At 44.2% G+C, this 23,680-nt stretch overlaps 1 protein-coding gene across 50 annotated transcripts in view; it reads right to left on the reverse strand.

Annotated features, from left to right (window-relative positions):
- The window catches only part of znf185 (zinc finger protein 185 with LIM domain), a 32,601-nt gene that overhangs the window by 1,538 nt on the left and 7,383 nt on the right, over window positions 1–23,680 (reverse strand). For 5 of the 50 annotated variants that reach the window (XM_088596871.1, XM_088596896.1, XM_088596869.1 and 2 more), the window contains 53 exons: window positions 23,423–23,482; window positions 22,783–22,896; window positions 21,852–21,893; window positions 21,443–21,517; window positions 20,633–20,713; window positions 20,345–20,422; window positions 18,794–18,889; window positions 17,801–17,866; window positions 17,563–17,628; window positions 17,066–17,113; window positions 16,838–16,903; window positions 16,530–16,595; window positions 16,377–16,442; window positions 16,225–16,290; window positions 15,899–15,961; window positions 15,598–15,663; window positions 15,320–15,385; window positions 15,009–15,074; window positions 14,857–14,922; window positions 14,539–14,601; window positions 14,232–14,297; window positions 14,080–14,145; window positions 13,754–13,816; window positions 13,468–13,533; window positions 13,142–13,204; window positions 12,858–12,923; window positions 12,577–12,642; window positions 12,263–12,328; window positions 12,111–12,176; window positions 11,790–11,855; window positions 11,460–11,525; window positions 11,308–11,373; window positions 11,080–11,142; window positions 10,787–10,852; window positions 10,507–10,572; window positions 9,981–10,040; window positions 9,409–9,462; window positions 9,150–9,221; window positions 8,988–9,059; window positions 8,547–8,627; window positions 8,033–8,107; window positions 6,884–6,964; window positions 6,410–6,484; window positions 6,113–6,184; window positions 5,971–6,024; window positions 5,522–5,599; window positions 5,267–5,311; window positions 4,203–4,262; window positions 2,824–2,898; window positions 2,545–2,622; window positions 2,141–2,212; window positions 1,234–1,336; window positions 193–291 (listed from right to left, as the gene is read on the reverse strand). In XM_088596871.1, coding sequence (XP_088452997.1) covers window positions 193–291; window positions 1,234–1,336; window positions 2,141–2,212; window positions 2,545–2,622; window positions 2,824–2,898; window positions 4,203–4,262; window positions 5,267–5,311; window positions 5,522–5,599; window positions 5,971–6,024; window positions 6,113–6,184; window positions 6,410–6,484; window positions 6,884–6,964; window positions 8,033–8,107; window positions 8,547–8,627; window positions 8,988–9,059; window positions 9,150–9,221; window positions 9,409–9,462; window positions 9,981–10,040; window positions 10,507–10,572; window positions 10,787–10,852; window positions 11,080–11,142; window positions 11,308–11,373; window positions 11,460–11,525; window positions 11,790–11,855; window positions 12,111–12,176; window positions 12,263–12,328; window positions 12,577–12,642; window positions 12,858–12,923; window positions 13,142–13,204; window positions 13,468–13,533; window positions 13,754–13,816; window positions 14,080–14,145; window positions 14,232–14,297; window positions 14,539–14,601; window positions 14,857–14,922; window positions 15,009–15,074; window positions 15,320–15,385; window positions 15,598–15,663; window positions 15,899–15,961; window positions 16,225–16,290; window positions 16,377–16,442; window positions 16,530–16,595; window positions 16,838–16,903; window positions 17,066–17,113; window positions 17,563–17,628; window positions 17,801–17,866; window positions 18,794–18,889; window positions 20,345–20,422; window positions 20,633–20,713; window positions 21,443–21,517; window positions 21,852–21,893; window positions 22,783–22,896; window positions 23,423–23,482 — 3,667 coding nt within the window. The remainder of the gene's footprint in view (window positions 1–192; window positions 292–1,233; window positions 1,337–2,140; window positions 2,213–2,544; window positions 2,623–2,823; window positions 2,899–4,202; window positions 4,263–5,266; window positions 5,312–5,521; window positions 5,600–5,970; window positions 6,025–6,112; window positions 6,185–6,409; window positions 6,485–6,883; window positions 6,965–8,032; window positions 8,108–8,546; window positions 8,628–8,987; window positions 9,060–9,149; window positions 9,222–9,408; window positions 9,463–9,980; window positions 10,041–10,506; window positions 10,573–10,786; window positions 10,853–11,079; window positions 11,143–11,307; window positions 11,374–11,459; window positions 11,526–11,789; window positions 11,856–12,110; window positions 12,177–12,262; window positions 12,329–12,576; window positions 12,643–12,857; window positions 12,924–13,141; window positions 13,205–13,467; window positions 13,534–13,753; window positions 13,817–14,079; window positions 14,146–14,231; window positions 14,298–14,538; window positions 14,602–14,856; window positions 14,923–15,008; window positions 15,075–15,319; window positions 15,386–15,597; window positions 15,664–15,898; window positions 15,962–16,224; window positions 16,291–16,376; window positions 16,443–16,529; window positions 16,596–16,837; window positions 16,904–17,065; window positions 17,114–17,562; window positions 17,629–17,800; window positions 17,867–18,793; window positions 18,890–20,344; window positions 20,423–20,632; window positions 20,714–21,442; window positions 21,518–21,851; window positions 21,894–22,782; window positions 22,897–23,422; window positions 23,483–23,680) is intronic. The other 45 variants (XM_088596872.1, XM_088596895.1, XM_088596878.1 and 42 more) reach the window with 45 other exon arrangements.

Raw genomic sequence — 23,680 nt, forward strand, 5'->3', positions numbered from 1 at the left:
GCTCCTGTCCTGGTGGCAGGAGGGAGGGTGGTAGTCCCCAGTCTGGATTGGTTCCGAAGAGCTGGGGCAGAGGACCGAGGGCCCGTGTCTGTGTGAAGCTCAGGTTTGTGTGCACTCTTCTTCGTAGTGCTTCGTAGTGCTGTTAAACATCTCACCCCCCCACCTAACCCCTCCCACCCTCGAGTCTCGTACCTAGATCACATTTTCGTAGCAGCTGCTGCAGTGCACCAATCCCCCATGCAGAAACATGCTCCCCAGCAGGTCTCCCATCGGCTTGCTGCAGACTCCACACTGCAACGACACAACACAGGTCAGGGCTAGAGACAGACACCTGGCAATGCACCAAGCATCAGTGGCACAGCCAGGACATATTATATTTGGGGTGGCAGGACCAGCTATGAGGATGGCATTTTTAAATTATATTATTTGTCCTCTAAAATTGGATGTATTACTAAAAGGTGTACTACCATTCTTCTACGCTGGGCGACCAGTGTCATGGCTGCACAGAAACACTGCCTCTTCTGCTTTTTGCTCCATTTTAGATTTCTTTTAGGGACATATTTGCAAAATAAATTGTCAGATAGGATTTGGTATTAGTATCAACTCTGCACCAGATTCTGAATTTCAGAACCGCCATCTTTCGGATGTGTCATCTGAAGTATAACTAACTGGGCCTCTACATAAGGAAGAAATGGTCACTGTGGGCTGGTCCAATGGTACCCCTCCCACTATGGGTGTGTCCAGAACAGAGGCACTCCCACTGTGGGTGTGTCCAGAACAGTGCCACTCCCGCTTCAGATGGGTCCAGTAGAGTCACTCCCACTGTGGGTGTATCTGAAAGTGTCATTCTCTAGTCTCTGTTCAGTCAGGAACAGCGAGCTGAATGAGAAGAGGCTGCAAGAGGTTTTGGTGGCTGAAGTTATCAGAAACATTCCCTTTAAAGCAGGGCATTTTGGACACTCAGGACTGACCAAAAAAACAAATAAAATTAAAGTCTAAAAAAGCAAGTAAATCAATTAAGTAATTTAGCACTATGGATGCAGAGCACAGTTGGAATGTGAAGCCAGCAGACACACTGTGTCTCCAGGACCAGAGTCGAGAATCACTGCTCTTGGGGTTCTGCTTAGCCTGAAGGTCAGGCGTAGGTTTAAGGATCAGTTTTGAATGTACTGATAGGCTGGGAGCTGTGTCCAGAGGCAGCCAGCTGGGACCATGCGGCAGATGGAGTGGTACCTTGAAGCAGCGGGGGTGGCAGGAGATATTGAGGTGCTCGACGGTGATCTTGGCATCCTCTCCCACCAGCTCTCCACAGTACGTGCATGGGGTCATCGTGACGCTGCGGGAGACACGCAGCAAGGTCAGAGGTTACAAGAAGACGCTAGGTGGCATAGCCTTACAGACAGACTGCCTTCACTCCTGCAATCAGTAGAAATTTGACAAACCTAGACAAGCATTACTAAACCAAAAGGAGTAATTCACTGAGATGGTATTTTTGCCTAAACAACGTTTTACCCTTTGCTCAGCATCTTTTGGTACAACAGAACATCTAATTGTAGCAATGAAGATGAATTCAAGAGGGTTTTGGGGAGGAGGGCATTGTGGCAGATTTCTAAAGCAGAAATCATGTGAGTCTCAGGCCATCAGCCACACTGACATTAAGCAAAATCCCTCACAGACGGCTCTTATCAGAAACGAACCCTGAACGATTTCCACATTCCTGGTCACCACCATTCCAGCGCCAGCAGATCTTATCACCGGTTAAACGTGTACAACTGCGCTTTTACAAAAGATCCTACTGACTCGTTTAAAACATTTGGCATTGTTATGTAACTCGTAACCAGAGGTACGTCGATTTCTTTTCTTTATTATTTTGCTTTTGATGTGTATTGTTTTAGACGTGAAGAGTGCTGAAGAACTCTTCGGCTCCAAAGCAGACAGTGGGGCTATAGCAGTTACACAGCGGCCAGAATGTATAGACTTTACTCAGAAGAAGATGTTACTGCAGAAACCAAAAGTACAGACAGAATACCATGTGGAGACAACAATTCAAACTCCCTGGAGCCCCAGGCAACCAGTGTTACTGCCAGTGATCTGGCCTCCTAAGTGAGAAGAGCTACAGGACAGGAGCCAGGAGCCTCACCTGCGGTAGGTGGATGTCGGGCTGCTGTAGGCGTAGCTGACTGAGCTGGGGGTGATATCATCAGTGAAGCTTCTGGAAGAAAAGGAGAGGGCATGAGGGATTTGCTGAAGGAGGGGCACCCCATTCATAACAAGTTGCATTCAGTACTCATTCACAATTCAGTGACTTCACAATAGTGTGAAAGAGCCAGGGCGGGATTCTCAGTGCTCTTGAAAGAACTTTCCAGTCACCATGTTCACAATGCAGATACAGTTACAACCCAGATTGTGGTGACACAGAATCCCAAGGTAATTTAGGTGAACTTGTGTTATGGACAAAGGTGTCAGAACCTAAAGACATCATCAAACCTACCCACACAGATCAGGCAGGCAGCTCTTTATGATATAAAAGCACAACACAGGTACCTTCTGTAGTCACCGATTCCAGAGTTGAGTTTGGACATCTCTGTGGTGTTGACATACTCCTTCACATACACGTAACCCCTGAGCGGGACAGAGAGAGAGGCCGTGAGAGAGGGCTACACACGGACAAGACAAGACAAACCCTGTTTTCTTCTTTATTGACATGTCCTGGAATTATCCACCACCACCATCACCACGACAAGAGCTATGCTGGGACTGAAAGGCAGGGCTCCTGAGGACCGACAGAAGAGATGCGCACTACGCCTCTCTCCTAACACTCACTTCTTGGATTCTGTACTCTCCGGGGAATCGGAGCGGGTGTAGGAGGTCTCCAGAGTCCTGGAATACGGGTCAAAACTGAGAGAGGAGAGGAGCAAAGTTACATTCACATGAAGAGAAGTGCAGGCAGCCATCTTTGCACAGCAGGTGATACTGCTGGGTCTTTTTAAATGACCTCCTGAAGATCAGCTTCAGCCTGAAACCTCAAACTAACCGTCAAGCTGCTCTATTGAGATGTATTTGATATCTGAGTCAAGGCTGTCCAGTGATGGTTCTGGAAGCTTTTAATTTCTCTGCAGCTCTTAATGTGCTACATCAGCTCCCTCCTGTCTTCACTGGACAAATTGAACTATTTCTCCCAGTTCTTCAGGTGCTGCTGTTTTGAAGAGACAAGGACTGGACAGCCCTAAATTAAAGAATCAACAAAGCTTATGTCTAACTATTGAGCATCTCCCCAATAATCAAAGACAATTATTGTCAGAATACAATTAATTAAATGACCGCATTTTTCTATAATATATTAACATGGAAGAAGTGGTAGCAATACTTATTTTAAAAGCCTCTCAGAACAGATCAGCACTGAATTTCACAGAGCCCTGCAGACTTGGACTGAGCAGACTGAGCAGCGATCTGGCCCCTTCCACCAACACATCCACACATACACACACAGGAGCAGCATGGGGTCAGGCTCCTCAGTCAGACTCCACCTGCCTGGCAGGTTGGACCAGTCTGGCTGACCCAGAAGGTAGGAACGCTGTTCCACAGGGAGTGGTTCTCTGTCCCGCACCCAGCACAGAGAATAGTTTGGATGTTACTGTCCCGCAGTGCTGACGGTAATGAGAAAGGTATTCACCGGAGCGCTGTCCCCTTTAATTCATTCGCTGGCTGCAAGCGTCAACCATGTTAGCTACCACACACTGCACTGAATACTCTATACGAGCGAGGGTTTAGAATGGTATGCAGCAGCCAGAATGCTTTTTTTAAAGTGCCGCACATACTGTCCTTCAGTTTGGAGTGGAGCAAAACATTAAAACAGCCCCAGTTTACAGTGGGGGGGGGGTCATGTCTCCTGACACGGCTAGCCGTAAATTAATCTCTCGCCCGGTGTTGTGCTTCTGGCTGGAAGGAGAGTACGGCTCTGTGCCTGCATGTGCTTCCTCCTGGCATTTTTCAACCATTTTTACCCAAATTGCTCAGTATAAGACAACAAACACATTCCCAACACACAACCAACTGATTCTACTTTCATTCAATTTCCCCACTATGTCTGTGACTCCAACCTGCAAGCTGTATGTCTCTTTAAATCTCTGGCCTGCAGGGAGTGTGTGTGTGTGTCCGAGTGGGTCAGTGAGGAGGAGACATGCTTTGAATTCCAGGCTCACCTGCTCTGGGGCACAGTGCTCTCCATGAGGCTCTGCGAGGAGCTGCGAGGTCCTGTCTCTCTGTGCGGAGAGGGAGAGAAGACACAGGCTCAGTTCGGAGGTGGAAACACAGCAGCGCTCGGCGGAGTGTCAGCAGCAGTCCCGGGAGAGGTCTGTCCCAGCTTCACGGGCTGCCCTGGGCTGTCAATGGGCTGGCGTCTTTCAGTCTCTGGCTACCCAAACCGGCTGTCTTCTCACACTGCTGCTGCTGGAGTTGTGTTAAGGCAATCCTCCTCTCACGAGTGTCGTGAGAAAGTCCTGTCCAGGCGAAGGTTTTGTAGCTGCTCTCTGACCGTGTAATGCCAGAAAGTTGAAGAATGCTTCCCTAGAGACTCGTTCCAGATTCTAAGTCTCTCCTACTCTGTCAAATAGAGGTGTTGTCTATGCGGTGGCCCCACCTCTCCTCAGTGCTCTGACACACAGATACTGTTAACGCTGATATCTCCTAATATCACCTGTCTATCTGCCTCTGTGTGACTGACAGTGACAGTGTGACTGTCGGTCTCTGACCTGTCTGTCTGTGAAACTGGGTGATACTGTCCATCTGTCTCTGACCTGTCTGTGAAACTGTGATACTGTCCACCCATCTGTGATCTGTCTGTGAAAACTGGGTGATACTGTCTATCTGCCTCTGGTCTGTCTCTATGTGAAACTGGGTGAGTATCTGTCTCTGACCTGTCTGTGAAACTGTAATACTGTCCACCCATCTGTGATCTGTCTGTGAAAACTGCGTGATACTGTCCATCTGTCTCTGACCTGTCTGTCCGTGAAACTGTGTGATACTGTCCATCTGTCTCTGACCTGTCTGTCCGTGAAACTGTGTGATACTGTCCATCTGTCTCTGACCTGTCTGTCTCTATGACGCACTGTGTCTGGGGCTCTGTCCACCTCTGTGTGATACCGTCCACCCGGCTGTGACCTGTCTGAAACTGTGTGACACTGTGTGATACTTTCTGTCTCTGTCCTGTCTGTCTCTATGTCACTCTGTGTCTGGGGCCCTGTCTGAGCCCCAGTATCTGTCTCACCTGATCTCAGTGACAGTGGTGAGAGTCTTGGTCTCAGTGTCCTGGCTGGGGGGGCAGAGAGAAAGAGAATGAGATGAATTTCAGCAAACTCGTTTAACACATAGCAATACAAGTAAGAAAGTACACCTCAAATATATTTCTGTATTTTAAATATACCCTCCAAGGCATGGCAATATTTCAAAGTCATTTTACAATAGAAGTGTCATGTAAAATACATCCTCTGCTACAGGCCCCTGTCCACCGGTGTGGCTGTACCTTCTGTTGGTGGTCGTTTCCCTGTCAGAAATGACAGGAGACATCCACCTGTCCCAGGGAGAGTCATCCTCTGAGGAGCTGAGACACAGGGAGAGACAGTGTAATCCACCAGGGTTCTCATCTCCACTGCATTGTGTGTTACTGCATCCCAGATGATCTGTACTCTGAATTATGGCATTGTAATGCCCTGTATCACATTACACTGTAATGCTGTTGTGCTGAATTCTGCTTCCCTGGGTGTCCCTGCATTGTACAGTGTTCAGTGGCTTTCTGCTACATTAGACAGTGGTGTCCTGTAGAACATTGCACTTTGTGCTCTACTCACCCACAGAGACAGACAGATTAGATAGAAAACAGATGAGAGAGAGATTATATTATATTGGACAGACAACTAGACAGAGTAGATTAGATCAGTTTGGACAGACGGAGAACCAGACGGAGAGAATTACGTTTTCTTGAAGATGACAATGTCTGGCTGGGATTCCTGAGAGGGGTCCTCAGTTCTGAAAGACAGGAGCCACAAAGTCAGATGGGTATGAGACCCCCACCTCTGAAACGAGTCCCTCCATGTGGTCCCGTGGTTGTGTTTACCTGCTGTGGGTGCTCAGAGGCTCCTTCTTGTGGGTCTCATCCGCAAAGCTGTAGGATCGGTACGTACTGAGGCTAAGACAGACAGTCACAGAGAAAGGGAGAGAGAGGGGGTCTTAAAGAGATAAATCAGAGTGTACTCCCTCTGTATATATCAGGATAAAATAGCTTTACATCTTTAAAATCTTAAAATAATATAAAACATTTAAGTGATTTTTTTAAAGAGATCTGTTGTGCAATGGCCTCCTCTTGTTTGTAAATGTGATTATGCTTTTGTGTCCTTCCCAGTATCTCCTGTACCTCCGTGTAGTGGTATCGATGGGAATCACATCATCTGCCAGCTCATCCAGGGTCTCATCCGCCTCGCTGTCTTCACTGTGTGCACAAACACAAGAAACAAGTGTCTATATAGCCAATCTTGTATAAATGCCACTCACAGCATTTTTCTATCTCTGCTCCATGCACACGGATCATTGCATGATTCTGCTTTTATTCAGCATTGTGGAGTTTCTGCTGCGTTAAATGGAACTGAGATCATATGACTCCCAAAATCAATAAGTCACGTGATCCTTTGCACCACCCCCTAAGCAAATTCAACTGCTGCCCACAAGTGACTGAAGTAAATGGGGGACCCCCCTTTATCAGCGAAAGACTGCACAAGATTTTCAGAATCATAAGCTTCTAGAAGCCAAACATCTAAACCTGCCTCAGCTTCTCTGGTTTTTAATACCTGTTTGTAAAGCACTGGGCAGGGTGTATGTGTGTGTGTCTCACCTGTTCTCAGTGACATTGGTGACAGTCTGGGTCCCTTCTGGTGTCTCCCACATGTGCCAGGGGGACTGGGTGTCTGCAGAGCTGAGAGAGAGAGAGCTCAAGTTGATACAGAAACACCACAGAGGTCACACAGCTGTAATTGAACCTGATAACACGAAACAAGCCAGGATGTTGACTTCAACAGGCATGTCGGGGCAGCTTGTTCCACACTCAACAACCATTTGTGTAAAGACATGCCTTCTGTTCTTGAGTTTAAATGCCCTTCCACATAGTTTCCAATTGTGCCCTTTGGCTCCTGGTTGATTGCTGATTCTGAAGATGTTAGCTCTGTTGACTTTATCAATACTCATGTGATTTGAATACTTGGATCAGGTCTGCTCGTTGTCTTCTCTGTTCAAAACTAAAAAGGTTCAGTTTCTTCAGCCTGTCAGTGTAAGACATTCTTTAAGGACTGTGGATTGACTCCAGAACAGTGTTATCTTATCTTTTTTACTAAAAAATTAAAAGTTGCTTTCTCAGGTTGACAGGTTGGGGATATACACTGATGAGATGAGACAGTGTTAGAGAGGAAGAGGAACAGGGTCTGGAAGGATGGAGGAAGGGGGAACATGGAGAAGAGACTGAGTTAAAGGGAGAGATGGAGGGAACACCCTCTTAGTTCATGACATTCTGTACGAAACTCTCGTGAATAACGGCTGTGCCCCTCCCCTCTCTTCCAGGAACACGCCCCATTCTAAAACAAGCTACAATTACAGCTGCTGCTGCACCCACAGTACATCTATTGGCATTTTCCTGAAGCAATGCAGGTGTAGCACTTTGCTCAAGGCAACAGCAGTAGTGTCCCAACTAGGATTTGAACCTGCAACCTTCTAGTTACAAGTCCAGAACCCTGACCACTGCTCCACACTGCTTCTACTACTGTGTAGAGTATTTGGATTACAGATTAAAAAATGGGGGTCACAATATGTCTCTCGAAGGTTTTTATCAGAGAGCTGGACACATCTGCCCTGTGGAGAGCTATTCTCAGGTTCCGGACATGACAGCGCTAGATCTGGGCTGGGAGTCAGTGAGGAAGCAGACTGGAATGGCCCCGAGTCTCAGTGTTTAAAGGTGTGCACAGTGAAGTGATGTACAGTATGTGTGACACACCTGGTCTTGGTGTCGGAAGAAGAAAAGAAATCCACATCAAAGGGACGGTCAGCCTCTGTCTTCGGGTCAGTGGATCTGGAGGGGAGAAGAGTCTGGTCAGAGGCTGGCTATCATCCCTGAAAGACGTTAAAAATACTACAGCACCAGGAAGGCCAATCAACTCATTCTTCCATGAGTTGAGGATTGTATCCAGCTGCTCCTTCAAAGCTCCCAGGGAAGCAGAGCCAACTGCGTTGCTCCAGAAATCCACATCTCTTTGTGCAAAGAAGCGCCTCCTATATTCTCTTGATCTTTGTTTAATTGCTGAGCAAGGCATGTGAGTTCATTTTATCCACAAATCAGCTCAGGTATCAGTGATTAATTTAACAGTGGACTGTCATTCAGACAATCACCCAAACCCACAAAAGTTGGAAGTACAGTATAAGGGGCATGTGTAAGTTAACCATCATACATTTGGATTTTAACCAGCTTTGTAATTCTATCACCACTGTGCGTGTGTGTTAGGAAGTCTCACCTGCTGATAGTGCTCTTGACGACATCCTGTGTCTTTTCTGGGGTCTCCCACTCGTCCCAGAGGGACCGGGGCTCTTCAGAGCTGACAGAGTGAGAGAGAGTGAGGGAACAATCGAGAAGCTCCACACATTGGCCAGAGAAGGCAATCAAGTTCAATTCAGTTCCCTGAATGAATTACATCTCCGCCAATTCAATAACAATCAGGAAACAGTGGCTTTTTCAGACACATGGAAGACAACAGGCACAGTACGAGTTAGGGGGCAGAAAATGAAAGGTAAAGAAATACTATGTAAATCAGAATAATATACAGCTTTATAGCATACATGGAAAATACTTAATATACATTCACAGATGTATACATACAGTATAAATTGTTTGGTACTGATGTTTACTGTGCACCGCCACCCTGTGGCAGTTTGAAGTACTTCAGAGGACTCTGTACCTGTTTTTGCTGATGGCGGGGGTCACGGTCTGGGGGCTGAAGGGGTCCAGCTCTGCCAGGGAGTCCGAGGAGCTGAGAGCAACAGTGAAAGAAGCGTGTTAGTGTCTGTGATCCTGTTCCTGTGGCCCGTTCGGATTCCCACGACCTCGTCTGGGGCGGTACCTCTTCCTGGCCGAGGGGCCGGACGCAGGCTGCACTGGGAAGGGATCGAAGGAGTCGAGGGCTCCCGAGGGGCTGAGAGGGAGAGAGCGAGAGAAAGAAAGAGAGAGTTCAGAGCTCAGGCGCCAGGGTGCTGGGAGGGAGGCGGTACAGATCAGCCTCTGCTGTCGTGGTGTCTGTGAAAGTGAGCCAGCAGGTTTATATTAGGGAGAGATGAATCTGAATGAAGTTCATGAGGCAATTTACTGCAGGGCCTCTCTACCTGGTCTTGGCTGTGCTGAAGCAGCTGAAGGGGTCAGTCTTGGTGTCTGAGGAGCTGAGAGACAGAGAGATGGGGAGAGAGGTGAACGAAGATGAGTACATCAGGCAGTTCAGCGCCTATGTCAGCTTCTCTTTTGTAAGGATGAAAAACGTGCTGACATCTGTGTCTAGTACTACTACAACTAAGACAATTCTATTATTGCAAATGTTTGAAAATGTCTTGCTGTATGTTATCACCTTGGCAGGACTTTAATTCACCAGTCATGCCAATAAAACTCTCGTAAGTTGAGACAGATGTAGTTACAGAGAGAGAGAAGGACAGTTCGGTGTACTCAAGCTGTGGAGGTACACTGGGGTGAGTTTATATTATACTGGGGTGAGTCCTGACATGCACTCTCTCACTCTCTCACTCCTTCGCTTTCCCTCCTTTCCTCTCTGCAATACCTGTCGGATTTGGAGTTTACTGGGATTACACTGTCGGCCAGTTTATCCAGAGGATCCCCTGTCTTGTCCATAACGAGAGTCTGTATCTTTGTGCTAGAGGAGATAAACAAAGGACCAGGGGTATGTTACCTTTTCTCTGCGGCTTTTGGAGGAGAGACATCTACCAAGGGTGTGCCAGGGTCTGCAGAGCTACAAGAGAGAGACAGGAGGGGCAGAGGGAGAGGAAGAGTTCAGAATGTGGTCAGTCAACATATGGTAAGAGAGAGACCCACAATGGCCAGGCTCCTGGATGTGCTGACCCCAGTACAGTTAGTAGGTTGAAAGGACTGCCCTTTGAATGAAGTGAGTCAGAAAGCAGGCGGTAGTTTTGTTTGGTTGTTTGTATGTCATAGCCTACAGTTTCTGTCCTGTTCTAACAGCACCACAGACATACCCACAGCTGTCCTCAAAAACATGGAAATTCATTTGTAAAAAGAAAAGAAAAGGTTTCTTTAGATTCTATCCATATTGTGTAAACCCACTGTAAAAACTTCCCTTATCACATGATTTAATTATATTAATGCCAGCACAACATGGCTTTAGCAGTAATTAAACATTGGGGATGCCAGTAAACTAAATGAAAAGAAACAGAAACATGCATGTAGTAAGTCTGTACCTGGTCTTAGTGACCGTGCTTGGTGTCGTGGTTGTGCTGAAGGGATTTGTCTTGGTGTCTGAGGAGCTGACAGAGAAAAATAACATAGTTAATATATACAGCTATTGTTATAATTGAAACACCACAGCTGAGACCTCAAGTACCTGATATTAGTGACAATGGAGTGACTGAGTTTGTCCCAAAAGGTTAGTTAGTACGGTATTTTGAACCTATGCTGTGATTTTGAGTATTTCACAGTGTAAACTCAAAGTAATCAGAAGCTTTAACAGAAAGTCTGTACCTGGTCTTAGTGACAGAGGGGGTAACTGTATTGTTGCTAAAAGGATTTGTCTTGGTGTCTGAGGAGCTGAGAGAGAGATAATTCATAACACATTTAATAAATACAACTATTGTTATCATTCAAAACAAAACAGCTAAGACCGCAGTACTTATTAGCAGTAGTGGTGACTGTGTCTGTCTTGTCTTGACAGGTTATTAGCATAGTGACAATACAATGTTTTGAATTTATTCCTTTGTGAGATTTTCACAGAGTAATCTCAAAGTCTCAGAGAAGCTTTAACAGAAAGTCGGTACCTGGTCTTGGTGACAGTGGGGGTGACTGTGCTTGTGCTGGAGACAGTCTTGGTGTCTGAGGAGCTGTGAGACAGAGTTCATGACACATTTAATACAGGTACTTTTTTGCTTATTTTTAACAAGGTAACAGTACAGTACACTGTTCAGAATGAAAAGCCTTGCCTGTGAGAGAGTTTCACAGTGTAATCTCAAAGTTATGAGAGAGAAGCTTTAACAGAAAGTCTGTACATGGTCTTGGTGACATTGGGGGTGACAGTGTTTGTGCCAGAGAGGTCTGTCTTGGAGTCTGAGGAGCTGAGAGAGAGAGATAGTTCATGCCACAGTTAATATATACAGCTATTGTTATCATTGAAAACATCATATATGAGAAACCCATACACCTGGTCTTGGTGACAGTGGGGGGAACTGTCTTTGTGCCAGTAAGGTCTGTCTTGGTGTCTGAGGAACTGAGAGAGAGAGTTCATGCCATAGTTAATACTGTTTATACAGCTATTGTTAACATTGAAAACAACATAGCTAAGAGAGACCTCAGGTAACTGCTCTTAGTGACAGTAGTGGTGACTGTGTCTGTCTTGTAGTGGTGACTGTGTCTGTCTTGTCTAGACAGGTTTTAAGCATAGTGACAATACAGTGTTTTGAATTTATGCCTTTGTGAGAGTTTCACAGAGTAATCTCAAAGTCTCAGAGAAGCTTTAACAGAAAGTCTGTACCTGGTCTTGGTGACAGTGGGGGTGACTGTGCTTGTGCTGGAGGAGACAGTCTTGGTGTCTGAGGAGCTGTGAGACAGAGTTCATGACACATTTAATACAGGTACTGTTATCACTGTAAACACTATATATGAGAACTCAGGTATCTAGTATAAATGGTTATTAAGAAATACACATTTCAGTGAAACCATCACAGTTTTTTTGCTTATTTTTAACAAGGTGACAGTACAGTACACTGTTCTGAATGAAAAGCCTTGCCTATGAGAGAGTTTCACAGTGTAATCTCAAAATAATGAGAGAGAAGCTTTAACAGAAAGTCTGTACCTGGTCTTGGTGACAGTGGGGGTGACAGTGTTTATGCCAGAGAGGTCTGTCTTGGTGTCTGAGGAGCTGAGAGAGAGAGATAGTTCATGCCACAGTTAATATGTACAGTTATTTTTATCATTGAAAACATCATATAGGAGAAACGCACATACCTGGTCTTGGTGACAGCGGGGGTGACTGTGCTTGTGCTGGAGGAGACAGTCTTGGTGTCTGAGGAGCTGAGAGAGAGACAGTTCATTCCATAGTTAATATGTACAGCTATTGTTATGATTGAAAACAACACAGCTGAGACCTCAGGTACCTGGTCTTAGTGACAGTGGTGATGACTGTGTAGTTTCCTGATCTGACAGGTTATTTAAGATAGTGACAGTATAGTGCTTTGAATATAAAAGTATAACTGAATATAAAAGTATTCACAGCATAATCTCAAAGTATTCAGAGAGGAACTTTAACAGAAAGTTTGTACCTGGTCTTGGTGACAGCAGGGGTGACTGTGTTTGTGCTGGAGGAGACAGCCTTGGTGTCTGAGGAGCTGAGAGAGACAGTTCATAACAGTTAATAAACACAGCTACTGTTATCATTGAAGACATTACAATTAGGTACTCAGTCACTTACAGTGGAGTGACTAAGTTTATCCTGTTTTGAAAGGTTATTTCGTACAGTATTTTGAACCTATGCCGTGACCTTGAGAGTTTCACAGTGTAAACTCAAAGTAATCAAAGAGAAGCTTTAACAGAAAGTCTGTACCTGGTCTTGGTGACAGTGGGGGTGACAGTGTTTGTGCCAGAGAGGTCTATCTTGGTGTCTGAGGAGCTGACAGAGTTCATGCCACAGTTAATAAATACAACTTTGTTATCATTGAAAACAACACTGCTGAGACCTCAGTACTTATTAGCAGTAGTGGTGACTGTCTGTCTTGTCTTGACAGGTTATTAGCATAGTGACAATACAGTGTTTTGAATTTATGCCTTTGTGAGAGTTTCACAGAGTAATCTCAAAGTCTCAGAGAAGCTTTAACAGAAAGTCTGTACCTGGTCTTGGTGACAGTGGGGGTGACTGTGCTTGTACTGGAGACAGTCTTGGTGTCTGAGGAGCTGTGAGACAGATTCATGACACATTTAATACAGGTACTGTTATCACTGAAAACACTATATATGAGAACTCAGGCATCTAACATCTAGTGTTAGTGATAGTTAAAAAAAAACATTTTTTCAGTGAAACCATCTGAGTTTTTTTGCTTATTTTTAACAAGGTGACAGTACAGTACACTGTTCAGAATGAAAAGCCTTGCCTGTGGAAGAGTTTCACAGCATAATCTCAAAGTAATCAGAGAGAAGCTTTAACAGAAAGTCTGTACCTGGTCTTGGTGACAGTGGGGGTGACAGTGTTTGTGCCAGAAAGGTCTGTCTTGGTGTCTGAGGAGCTGAGAGAGTTCATGCCACAGTTAATATATACAGCTTTGTTATCATTGAAAACAACACAGCTGAGACCTCAGTACTTATTAGTAGTAGTGGTGACTGTGTCTGTCTTGTCTTGACAGGTTATTAGCATAGTGACAATACAGTGTTTTGAATTTATGCCTTTGTGAGAGTTTCATAGAGTAATCTCAAAGTCTCAGAGAAGCTTTAACAGAAAGTCTGTACCTGGTCTTGGTGACAGTGGGGGTGACTGTGCTTGTGCTGGAGACAGTCTTGGTGTCTGAGGAGCTGTGAGACAGAGTTCATGACACATTTAATACAGGTACTGTTATCACTGAAAACACTATATATGAGAACTCAGGCATCTAACATCTAGTGTTAGTGAAAGTTAATAAATAATTTTTTTCAGTGAAACAATCTGAGTTTTTGTGCTTATTTTTAACAAGGTGACAGTACAGTACACTGTTCAGAATGAAAAGCCTTGCCTGTGAGAGAGTTTCACAGTGTAATCTCAAAGTTATGAGAGAGAAGCTTTAACAGAAAGTCTGTACCTGGTCTTGGTGACAGTGGGGGTGACAGTGTTTGTGCCAGAGAGGTCTGTCTTAGTGTCTGAGGAGCTGAGAGAGAGAGATAGTTCATGCCACAGTTAATATATACAGCTATTGTCATCATTGAAAACATCATATATGAGAAACCCACACACCTGGTCTTGGTGACAGTGGGGGGAACTGTCTTTGTGCCAGAAAGGTCAGTCTTGGTGTCTGAGGAACTGAGAGAGAGAGTTCATGCCATAGTTAATACTGTTTATACAGCTATTGTTAACATTGAAAACAACATAGCTAAGAGAGACCTCAGGTAACTGCTCTTAGTGACAGTAGTGGTGACTGTGTCTGTCTTGTCTTGACAGGTTATTAGCATAGTGACAATACAGTGTTTTGAATTTATGCCTTTGTGAGAGTTTCACAGAGTAATCTCAAAGTCTCAGAGAAGCTTTAACAGAAAGTCTGTACCTGGTCTTGGTGACAGTGGGGGTGACTGTGCTTGTGCTGGAGACAGTCTTGGTGTCTGAGGAGCTGTGAGACAGAGTTCATCACACATTAAATACAGGTACTGTTATCACTGTAAACACTATATATGAGAACTCAGGTATCTAGTATAAATGACAGTTAACAAATACACATTTCAATGAAACCATCACAGTCTTTTTGCTTATTTTTAACAAGGTGACAGTACAGTACACTGTTCTGAATGAAAAGCCTTGCCTGTGAGAGAGTTTCACAGTGTAATCTCAAAGTAATGAGAGAGAAGCTTTAACAGAAAGTCTGTACCTGGTCTTGGTGACAGTGGGGGTGACAGTGTTTGTGCCAGACAGGTCTGTCTTAGTGTCTGAGGAGCTGAGAGAGAGAGATAGTTCATGCCACAGTTAATATGTACAGTTATTTTTATCATTGAAAACATCATATAGGAGAAACGCACATACCTGGTCTTGGTGACAGCGGGGGTGACTGTGCTTGTGCTGGAGGAGACAGTCTTGGTGTCTGAGGAGCTGAGAGAGAGACAGTTCATTCCATAGTTAATATGTACAGCTATTGTTATGATTGAAAACAACACAGCTGAGACCTCAGGTACCTGGTCTTAGTGACAGTGGTGATGACTGTGTAGTTTCCTGATCTGACAGGTTATTTAAGATAGTGACAGTATAGTGCTTTGAATATAAAAGTATAACTGTGAGAACACTTCACAGCATAATCTCAAAGTATGCAGAGAGGAACTTTAACAGAAAGTTTGTACCTGGTCTTGGTGACAGCAGGGGTGACGGTGTTTGTGCTGGAGGAGACAGCCTTGGTGTCTGAGGAGCTGAGAGAGACAGTTCATAACAGTTAATAAACACAGCTACTGTTATCATTGAAGACATTACAATTAGGTACTCAGTCACTTACAGTGGAGTGACTAAGTTTGTCCTGTTTTGAAAGGGTATTTCGTACAGTATTTTGAACCTATGCCGTGACCTTGAGAGTTTCACAGAGTAATCTCAAAGTCTTAGAGAAGCTTTAACAGAAAGTCTGTACCTGGTCTTGGTGACAGTGGGGGGGACTGTCTTTGTGCCAGAGAGGTCTGTCTTGGTGTCTGAGGAGCTGAGAGAGAGAGTTCATGCCATAGTTAATACTGTTTATACAGCTATTGTTAACATTGAAAACAACACAGCTGAGACCTCAGGTACTTATTAGCAGTAGTGGTGACTGTGTCTGTCTTTCCTTGACAGGTTATTTAGCACTGTGATAGTAGAGTTTTTTTTTTAATTCATGGCTTTGAAAGAGATTCACAGAGTAATCTCAAAGTCTCAGAGAATCTTTAACAGAAAGTCTGTACCTGGTCTTGGTGACAGTGGGGGTGACTGTGCTTGTGCTGGAGACAGTCTTGGTGTCTGAGGAGCTGTGAGACAGAGTTCATCACACATTAAATATAGGTACTGTTATCACTGAAAACACTATATATGAGAACTCAGGCATCTAACATCTAGTGTTAGTGATAGTTAATAAATACATTTTTTCAGTGAAACTATCTGAGTTTTTTTGCTTATTTTTAACAAGGTGACAGTACAGTACACTGTTCTGAATGAAAAGCCTTGCCTGTGAGAGAGTTTCACAGTGTAATCTCAAAGTTATGAGAGAGAAGCTTTAACAGAAAGTCTGTACCTGGTCTTGGTGACAGTGGGGGTGACAGTGTTTGTGCCAGAGAGGTCTGTCTTGGTGTCTGAGGAGCTGAGAGAGAGAGATAGTTCATGCCACAGTTAATATATACAGCTATTGTTATCATTGAAAACATCACAAATGAGAAACCCACACACCTGGTCTTGGTGACAGTGGGGGGAACTATCTTTGTGCCAGTAAGGTCTGTCTTGGTGTCTGAGGAGCTGAGAGAGAGAGTTCATGCCATAGTTAATACTGTTTATACAGCTATTGTTAACATTGAAAACATAATAAATGAGAAACCCACACACCTGGTCTTAGTGACAGTGGGGGTGACAGTGTTTGTGCCAGAGAGGTCTGTCTTGGTGTCTGAGGAGCTGAGAGAGAGAGATAGTTCATGCCACAGTTAATATATACAGTTATAGTTATCATTGAAAACATAATAATTGAGAAACCCACACACCTGGTCTTAGTGACAGTGGGGATCACTGTGTATTGCTTCCTGATCTGACAGGTTACAGTATAGTACAGTGTTTTGAATAGAACAGCATAACTCTGAGAACATGTCACAGCACAATCTCCAAGTAATCAGAGAGGAACTTTAACAGAGAGTTTGTACCTGGTCTTGGTGACAGCAGGGGTGACTGTGTTTGTGCTGGAGGAGACAGCCTTGGTGTCCGAGGGGCTGAGAGAGAGAGACAGTTCATAATCATTACTTTCATTTGCTTTGGCAACACTGATTGTACCCATCGATCATGCTAATAAAGCACCTTGAATTGAATTGAATTGAATTAATAAACATAGCTAATGTTATCATTGAAAACATCATATATGTGAACATACACACCTGGTCTTAGTGACAGTGGGGGTGGAGATCGTCTTGGTGTCTGAAGTGCTAAAAGAGAGATACCGTAGTTCATATCACATTAATAAATACAGCTATTGTTATCATAGAAACCACGATAGCTGAGACCTCAGGTACCGGGTCTTAGTGACAGTGGGATGTCTGTGATTATCTTGTCTTGTCAGGTTATTTACAAGAGTGACAATACAATGTTTTAAATATTAAAAGCATAACTCTATGAATGTTTCACAGGACATTCTGTGAGGAGCTGTGAGAGAGATAGTTCATGCCACAGTTAATAAATACATTTACCGCTATCATTGAAAACAACACAGCGGAGATCTCAGGTACTTAAGAGCAGTAGTGGGGACTGTGTCTGTCTTGTCCTGACAGGTTATTTAGCATAGCAGCAGTACAGTTTTTGGAATTAATGGCTTTGAGAGAGTTTCATAGCGTAATCTGAAAGCATTCAGAGAGGGGCTTTAACAGAAAGTCTGTACCTGGTCTTAGTGACAGCTGGGGTGACTACGTTTGTGCTGAAAGGATTTGTCTTGGTGTCTGAGGAGCTGAGAGAGATAGTGCCACAGTAAATACAACTGTTGTTATCATTGAAAATAACAAAGCTCAGATCTCAGGTACTTATGTCTTGGTGTCTGAGAAGCTGAGAGAAAGAGTTCATGACACATTTTATTCAGGTATTACTATCACTGAAACCACCAAATATGAGAATTTCGGTACCTGGTGTTCGTAACAGTGCTGGTGACTGTGCTTGTGCCAGAGGGGTCAGTCTTGGAGTCCAACGAGCTACGAGAGAGAGAAGAAATTTAGAAGGAAAAATCTCAGCCACTATCAGTAAGTGAAGCATGTGAAAGGCCCACTCAACCTAGGCTAGCTTAAACCAGGTCTTGAAAAGAGGTTGGACACACTGCCTCAGACACACCACTACAAATCCTTACAATTAATTATCTATTACTGAAGTGACCTGTAACACTTTCAGGCAATGAGCTACCAATTATACAGTATAGTCAATATACTGCCACCCCCTGGTACAACGTGGTACGTGAATTTGAGGGTCAAATGTAAGAACAGCTTGATAATAATAATAATAATAATAATAATAATAATAATAATAATAATAGCTTACACTTATATAGCGCTTTTCTGGACACTCCACTCAAAGCGCTTTACAGGTAATGGGGACTCAACCACCACCACCACCAGTGTGCAGCCCCACCTGGATGATGCGACGGCAGCCATAGTGCGCCAGAACACTCCCTACACATCAGCTCTCAGTGGGGAGGAGAGCAGAGTAATGTAGCCAGTTCATAGAGGGGGATTATAAGGAGGCCATGATTGGTAAGGGCCAATGGGAAATTTGGCCAGGACGCCAGGGTTACACCCCTACTCTTTTCGAGAAACGCCCTGGGATTTTTAATGACCACAGAGAGTCAGGACCTCGGTTTTACGTCTCATCTGAAGGACGGCGCCTTTGGATGATAGCCCTCTTGCTCAACAATGAAGACCAGTAAAACATAAAAAACAACAGTCACCAGAGAATCAAAAACCTAAGAGAAGTAGAAAGGAGACTACAAAATAAAAAATCAAAACACTGTACATCTTCTACCATCTATTGTACCTCATTGCAAATTCATTCTCAGAGCCTACTGTAGTTGAACAGTGACACTGTACCCCAGTCTGTCACAGTGTCCCTCTCCCTCTGCTCTCCAGTACCTCTTGGTGGTGGTGTCAATGGGGATCACGTCTGCTGCCAGTTGTTCTAGGGTGACTGCAGTCTTGCTGTCCATGGCCGGCTTCTGTGTCTGTGTGCTGAGGACACACAAGGAACAAAAGTTCAGGGAGGAAGCTCTTATTCTTAGACAGAGTGAATTGTTATTGTAGAGGAAAACTCTCTGGTAGCAAGACACGATCTCACTTGCTATAGGACTTGCTGGGCTGCAGGGGTCTCTGTTATATAAGGCACAAAACATTTCCAGTCTGTAATGTTCAGTGTCTCCAATCTAACTCTGGACAGCCCCAATCCAGAATGTTTTACAGTTCAAATTTCCTTTTTTTTTTGAGTTTCTGAACATCTGTAAGTTATTGATCAATTAAGAAAGCAAGTAATTTGCTCAACAACAGAAATAAATACTATTTCTGAACTACTTAATTCAGCAGATGAAAAACTTTACTGATCACAATTCAGTTTTCTCAAGGCTTGGAACACTGGCAATCATGTAATTACAGGGTTCTGAAGTGGATGAACTCAAATAGTGTTCTGTAAACCATGCTACTGTGCCACTGGGCTTTCTCAGCTCCAAAGACACCCACACTGTTATTCCTAGGAAGTGCCTGAAGCAGAATAGAGAAATGCTAGTACCTACTTCCCCTAAAGTCTAACATAACTTAATGTTGAAAGCATGCCTATCTAATATCTATTAGTTTATCTTGAGGTAAAAATAACAGAACCGAGAATCTCCGAGTATGGCGAGGGACTAAACAAAAAACTGTTTCACTTCATCCTGGATTTATCTTTCGACATAGGGGAAAAACTGAATCTCATACTCAAGTCAGTAAAAACTGGTTTCGGGACCTTCAAAATTACTGGATGGGAAACAATCCTGGCTTCTCACTTCTCTCCCCTTCCTTGTGGTAAGCGTTGTAGGAGCATAAAGACAGGTACCTCCATTTTTATTGTATTCTACTACTGACTCACACTGATAGTACTGTATATTTTTTTGCACACTACTTGTGCTGACTTGCATTTAAGATGTATGTTACTTAACCTGTTGTTGTTGCCTTTGCTGTTTGGTGTTTCCTTATTATCTTTGTATTGGAGCACACATGCAAATCAGCATTTCACTGCACTTGCGCAAATGACAAATAACCTGGACTGAACTGAAGCTCGAGAATTTTTCATTAACTCAGCTCAAGGTAATAACATGCAGGATTGAAAAGCACAGCCATATCAAAGTGCTCTGTATTGTGGATTATTATCAAATGTGTTTTGAATCGAACATGCTTGAAATTGGAATTGGGAGAGTTCGAGTGGAATTTACTCAGTTCTGTGAACCATTACAAAGTGCAAAAATCATGACGTTAGAATGTACTGGACAGTACCAGCCCAATTCAAGCAGTGGTCCTAGTTTTCTCATGTGTGACCCATTATCTGAGAGAGAGTGAATTCTAGCCCCCTGTTATGCCTCCCTGCTTTGGCAGTCCCTGTGACATATACTGTGTTTTTTGCACACTTCTTAGATGTTCCCTACATTTCCAGCGGCCCACCTATCAGCCACAGGAGAAGGGTCCTGTTTGCATGAGTCTCTTTTAGGGGTAACAGGCTTCACCAGAGCCTCATCCGTCCTACAGGGGAGAAAGACAGAGATTAAACAGAATGGCAGGAAAGCATGGATGCCAGCCTGTGGCGAAGATCTTCATTAATGTGCAAGCTGTCATTAACCGTCCTAGCTCTAACTATCCACATACACATGGGCAGCAGGACTCCGACGCCCCCTGCTGTTCACCACACACCTGCCCCACAAAGCAAGGAGCAAGGAGCACACAAGCACGTACTTGTCTGAGGTGAGAGAGGCCAGATCCTCATTGTCAAAGTCGTTCCTGGGAGCTGGGGCCTTGTCACTGACCACCTGAGAGCTGCACAGGGACAGAGACACAAAGAGGATGAAAACACCCTCACTAAATGACAAGAAATGACAACTCCTGCCCCTAGCCACACATACTGCATATATACAGTTATATACAAATGCACAGTACAATCAATCAGCGCTCAGCTTCCTAATAGCTCTGATCCATTTCTCCATTTGTGTTGTCCTGTGTATCTTAAATACAGGACTGGACTAAATTGGACTCAAGCTCAGTAAAGTGAATTTTGCCCTAAAACAGCTTCTATCCTGTGTAAATTGCCATGAGGATTAAAATCCCTTATGATGCTGGTTTCTAGGACAGAGTTTAATTTCGCGTTTTTTTATTTCTTCATGCCTTTTTATAGCACTGATCTCTTTTCTCACTCTAGTTGTGTGAGACTCTAGGGGGCAGTTATAAAACCACACACACTCTCAAAGACAGTAGTGAACTCCTCTTGGTATTATTGTCCTTATTCGATTTGTCTGCACTGTTTTAGAATCCATTTCTCAAGAGCTCTGTTTTTTTAAATATTGTAATATATTGTAATAATTCTGCCCATTTCCAACATATAATGGTCAGAGACAGCCTTGAGCAAGGGCATCCAGGCTATGCACTCCCTATTTGTCTACACTGATTGAGAAGAAATATAACTCTTCATGGGAACCCAGCGTCAGAAGGGTTTTAATCCTCTCACGACTGTTTAAAGCCCATGACTTCAGGACCGCAGCCAGATTGTACCTCTTCTGGTTTACCCCTGGAGATACCCCCTCTGTCTTCAGTGGACTGTCCAGCCCTGCTTTGGTGGCTGTGGAACTAATAAAGAGAGAAGAAAGGCCAATGTCCAATGTACAAGCACAGAAAGAAGTAGGCAGAGGAGCTAGAAAGTCTTAAAAGCATCTATTCGAATGGTCCGAATAGGTTGGTAAGAAATGAGCACATTTTTAAAATTCTTCTTATCGGAAAAGGCACTCCTCTTTTATAAAAACACCCTCTGTGACTCTCATCGTAACCCACCCATGACCTGGAAACAAGGTTACAATTCTTCAATCTATCCCTACTCCTACTGGATCTGCTGAGCCAGGACCTTCCCCACCCTAACCCATCCTTCACTATAATCTCCCCCTATGCCTAACCCATTTCAGCATACCTGGTCTTGCTAAGCGGGCCGGGAGCAGGCTGCTGCTGCATGCTACAGAGAGATTTATAGAGATTTATATTAATATCTTGATGATTTATGACTGATAGCAACCTGGTAAAGGCAACTTACATTTTACTGGAACAATCTGGATGAGGTACCTTGCTCAAGGCTACAACAGCAGTGTCCACCTGGGATCTGGCCTCATAACCTTCTAGATACAAGTCCAGAACCCTGACCACTGCTCCACCCTGCTGTCCAGATGTGAGGACGCACAATGAGGATCAGTCTGCCACAGACTCACAGTGGGTGGGTATTTAAACTAGTGTGATACAGGATATACAGGTCGGGCATATGGAATTATAATAATTAATAACAATTCCTTACACTTATATAGCATTTTTCTGGACACTCCACTCAAAGCGCTTTACAGGTAATGGGGACTCCCCTCCACCACCACCAGTGTGTGGCTTCACCTGGATGATGCAACAGCAGCCAGAGTGCACCAGTACACTCCCCACACACCAGCTCTCAGTGGGAAGGAGAACAAAGTGATTAAGCCAGTTCAGAGATGGGGGTTATTAGGAGGCCACAATTGGTAGGGGCCAATGGGAAATTCAGCCAGGACACCGGGGTAACACCCCTACTCTTTTCTAGAAACACCTTGGGATTTCTAATGACCACAGAGAGTCAGGACCTCGGTTGTATGTCTCATCTGAAGGACAGTGTCTTCTCTACAACAGTGTGTCCCCATCACTGAACTGGGGCAAAGTGAGTGAATTTGCAGCTGTGAGTTGCAGGGTGATATGGCTGCTGGCAATAAACCCGCCAAAGACACACAGGTTAGCTGGACGTGATTCTAGAAGGAGGAAGTGAGGAAGTAAGCAAAGAGAAGGAGGAAGGCGAAAGAGAGCAGAGAGAGGTGTGGTTCTTGGAGACTCACTTTGGCTGGGGAACAGGGGATGTCTTTTGGGGCTCAGGGACAGGGGCGATCGGCCGGGTGCTGCCTTCGGGGCTCTTGGAGGGGGATCGTTCATCCTCATCATTAAACTCCACCCTGGTTACACACACATGATACATACGTGACATGAATCTGCGCCATTTAATCTAGCAGCTGTTCACTCAACATTAACGATGTCCCTGAACCCAATCAGCCAGCAAAGCATTGTTACCATAATTGGTTTAGTTTAGAGCATGACACTCATTTTCATGCAGTTGTTAAACCTGCCAGTCACATTTTACTTTGCACTGCACTCAAACCTTTCCATGAATCCTCATTAAGCAAAAATAAACAGGGATCAGGTATCAGACTCTAATAAGACAGGTGCACTAGCCACCTGCAGAACAGGTTCTTTAATGAGAGCAACAATATGTGGAACATAAAACACGGCAGAAACACGTTTAACACTCCTCCATTTAGCAATATTCTGTTTTGCCAATAAATGACAGGACAAACAGCTACAAAGAGTAGCCAGTGATTAGCTGACCTAGCCTGGTAAAAAGAAAATGTTACACTTAACACCATTGCTACTGAATATTCTGTACATTTTCAGAAGATGACCTTGAGCACAATAAAACCTCACCTTTTAGCCTTGAAAGAAAGAGCTGGCTGTACATCCGAGCTTTGTGTTTTTTCAATACTCCTGAAAGGGAATAAGGACCAGACAGATGAGTGAGAGATGAAGTTTATAACAATCTGTCAAGACAACACACTTTTAGGGTTGTTTGTTTTTTTTAAAGCTTACTGAGATTGCATCTGATTTATGAAATACCATTCTGCCCATTCATACAGCTTGGTACAAATTTGAGGGCTATACAATGCTCAAGGGACGACAGTAGCA

The sequence above is a fragment of the Lepisosteus platostomus genome, chromosome 10 (assembly GCF_059453375.1).
Source record: "Lepisosteus platostomus isolate fLepPlt1 chromosome 10, fLepPlt1.hap1, whole genome shotgun sequence".
Lineage (NCBI taxonomy): Eukaryota > Metazoa > Chordata > Actinopteri > Semionotiformes > Lepisosteidae > Lepisosteus > Lepisosteus platostomus.